Source organism: Leptinotarsa decemlineata, unplaced genomic scaffold (assembly GCF_025532065.1).
Source record: "Leptinotarsa decemlineata unplaced genomic scaffold, Ldec_3_MD MMD2_tig00026354_RagTag_RagTag, whole genome shotgun sequence".
In the NCBI taxonomy this organism is placed as follows: domain Eukaryota; kingdom Metazoa; phylum Arthropoda; class Insecta; order Coleoptera; family Chrysomelidae; genus Leptinotarsa; species Leptinotarsa decemlineata.
Genome location: NW_027412702.1, coordinates 11,522,089 through 11,524,905, shown reverse-complemented (window position 1 = coordinate 11,524,905; position 2,817 = coordinate 11,522,089). Strand labels below are relative to the sequence as shown.

At 39.4% G+C, this 2,817-nt stretch overlaps 1 protein-coding gene across 1 annotated transcript; it reads right to left on the bottom strand.

The window, feature by feature from the left end:
• Positions 1 to 228: 228 nt before the first annotated feature.
• LOC111504466 (uncharacterized) lies at positions 229 to 2,611 on the bottom strand. The gene is made up of 2 exons (XM_023159030.2): positions 2,377 to 2,611; positions 229 to 1,522 (listed from the first exon to the last, which is right to left on the bottom strand). The coding sequence occupies exons 1-2, from the start codon at positions 2,453 to 2,455 to the stop codon at positions 531 to 533; spliced, it is 1,071 nt and encodes a 356-aa protein (XP_023014798.1). The 5' UTR covers positions 2,456 to 2,611; the 3' UTR covers positions 229 to 530.
• Positions 2,612 to 2,817: the final 206 nt, after the last annotated feature.

The following is a 2,817-nucleotide window of genomic DNA, read 5'->3' as shown; positions in this document are numbered from 1 at the left end:
TTCAAAAAAAAATTAAAAAAACAATAAACAGAAGGTATTCAAAGATTGCACCATTTCCTGGTATAAAATTGTGTCATCCCTGAATTAGAAGATGCCATATTCAATCAACTATACCATTGCAGACCGGTTTCGGGCCAACTATACTATTTTTCAGGTATCTATATCTATATCAAATGGGGAATAAGAAATTAATTTTCTTAATTTGGGATTCGGAAAACAAAAATCAAATATAAATAACTGTTTATTTAAATAGTATAAAATCTGTATGTATTCTAAAAGTAAGGCACTATACAATGGCAATATAACATTAAAGAAGCTTCAACGCTTCCCTTGACTAGAAAATAATTCGACGCATTCACCAGCGAGACTATGTACAAGATATATATTAACTTCTCTCTTTCTAACCTAACCTACTCGCGGCATTTGTACAAGATCCTCAGTCTTTATCATAAAAGGCACTGTGAGATATAAATACTGCAGGGCACCAGTGGGAATGTAGACAAAAAAACAATAAATACGAAATAACAAGACTAGCACATCTTCTCCAGGTGCATCAGCGTGCACCCTCCCTCTGTGTGCTTCGTGAGCAGAGACATCCTCGAGAAGGTTTTGCTGCAGGTGGAGCAAGAGTACTTCTTGACATCAGAGTGGGTCTGCAAGTGGGCTCTGAGGTTCGACCTGTCTGCGAACGCCCTGTTACAATACGTGCACGAGAAAGGCTTTTCTCCTGTGTGGGTCCTGATGTGGCCTTGAAGCAGCCACGGCCTGGAGAACGCCTTGCCGCAGATGGTACATTTGCAAGGCAGGGTGTGGGTGCGGATGTGCATCTTGAGGGCTCCCAGAGAGACGTAGATCTTCTCGCAGTACTTGCAGCTGAAGGACTTCTTGGGACCGTCACCTGCAGCGCAGTGGAACTGTCTGTGCTTGGACAACCCTGAGAAGGTGGAGTAGCTTTTGCCACAGTCCGGACATTGGTGTCTGATGCCTTGCCTCCTCTTCTCAGACAAATCTTCCGCAGAAGGTACCGTTTGAGGAGGTGGTGATGTGGTGGAAGAATTGGGGCTCAAGGAGCTCTGGTCCATCGAAGAGTACACAGTGGGCCTCAAAGCTAGAGGCTGCAAAGGCTGCTGCATCTGGTGCGGTGGTGAAAGGGAACTGTCGCTGTACGGAGAAGTGGGCCCCATGTAGACGCTCTCGTGATGATAAGGGTACGGCATGTAAGGGTGATGGTAGGCTGGGTGGTACATCGGAGGTGCCACGCTTCTGTGCCATGTCTGCGGGGCGTACTCCGGGCTAATTGGTATCGGGTACTCCAGACGAGGTTCAACTTTGATTGGGGGTTGGTACATGAAGTGTGTTGGTGATGGTGACGACATCGGGGGTGATGCTGGGGGTGAGTCGATCATAGATGATTGAGGAGACGCTGATGTGGATAGCGTAGGGGATGATGAAGGCGAGACTGAGTCCAGTCGGCCGGTTCTGCTGAGATCTTCCGGTTTGGTGGAAAGATTTTCCGGTTCTTCTGTAACAAAAGAAAGGGTTGGTTAGTGAAAGCAGTTATGGGATGAATAAAATTATAATGAAAAAGATAAAATGAAATGAATTGTAAAACTTGGTAATTTTTTTTCACTTGTAGCCAATTTATTATTAGATGTTAAAATAAAGTTACACGAAGTATTCTTCATTAATAATTTTGTAGGACTATCAAATTATAATATATTTTGAAAACATTTGAGTGCACAAAGCACTCATTACAATTTGGTTCACAATTAATATTGAGAAATATTGACTCTAGTATTCAAACGGCAGTAGGAACTTAAAAGTTTAAAAATTGAACTGAACATTCCTCTCAAATGAAACATGTTTTATTATATATAAAATATAAGTAACAATATATTATTTTATTTCAAGAAATTGCAAGAAATTTGATTGACTTTTAATTTGAACTCTTCGATTTCTTCTGTATTACTTTCATCAAAATTACTGAAATTTTCAATTTCTCCAGCAAGAATCTAATATAATTTTTCGCAAACCAATTTTTGGTCAAATAAATCAAATATATTTTCAAGAAGAATTTATTTTCATATAATTTTTTCATTATCAATTATTATTATTATGGTTATCATCATTGTAGGATGCTAAATCTCAGAGCATTATTTTTATTTGAATTGAGGCGAAAATATTAAATTTTAAGCCACCTATTTCGAATTTAATATACTCATTTATAGAATAATTTTCATATGATGAATAAGATTTTAATCTTGTAATAGTAAGAACATTTGTTGAATGGATATTATTTTACTTCTTTTTTTATGAATGATGAATATCAGAAAAACAAGAAAACAGTTTATGAATAAATCAAAACCAAAAACGTACCAGGTATGTCATCATAGACAATCGGCCTCTTTTTCAAGGGGCAATGCGAATAGTTCTTAGCCATGATAGTAACAGGCATAGGTACTCCAAAAACGAAAACACAAAATATAATCCAATAAATAAGGCACAAGTCTCGAGAAACGCACAACAGTTCGTACACACTAACTACAACGACAAACTCAAGGCACGTTGCGACGACTCGAAGTCTCAGTAAGCTCTGGTTGGAATCGACCCACTAGCGAGTTATTAAGGCTTTTCCCTCTGCCGAACCTGCACGTGCCGTACTACCAATCACAACGCTGCTCAGCGCGGTGGCCCAATAGAGTGTCCGTGGTCGGTGGAAGGGGAACGAGCAGGTGTGCTTCTGAATAGTACTCAATAGGCTATGGTAAAAACAGTTGATTGTTAGGTGGCTTATGTTCAATGACAAGCTGATTTTTT

Coding starts and splice junctions, on each gene's coding strand:
- LOC111504466 (XM_023159030.2), bottom strand. CDS start 2,455: ATGCCTGTTACTATCATGGCTAAGAACTATTCGCATTGCCCCTTGAAA. Junction 1,523..2,376: donor TGTCTATGATGACATACCTG/GTACGTTTTTGG, acceptor CTTTTGTTACAG/AAGAACCGGAAAATCTTTCC.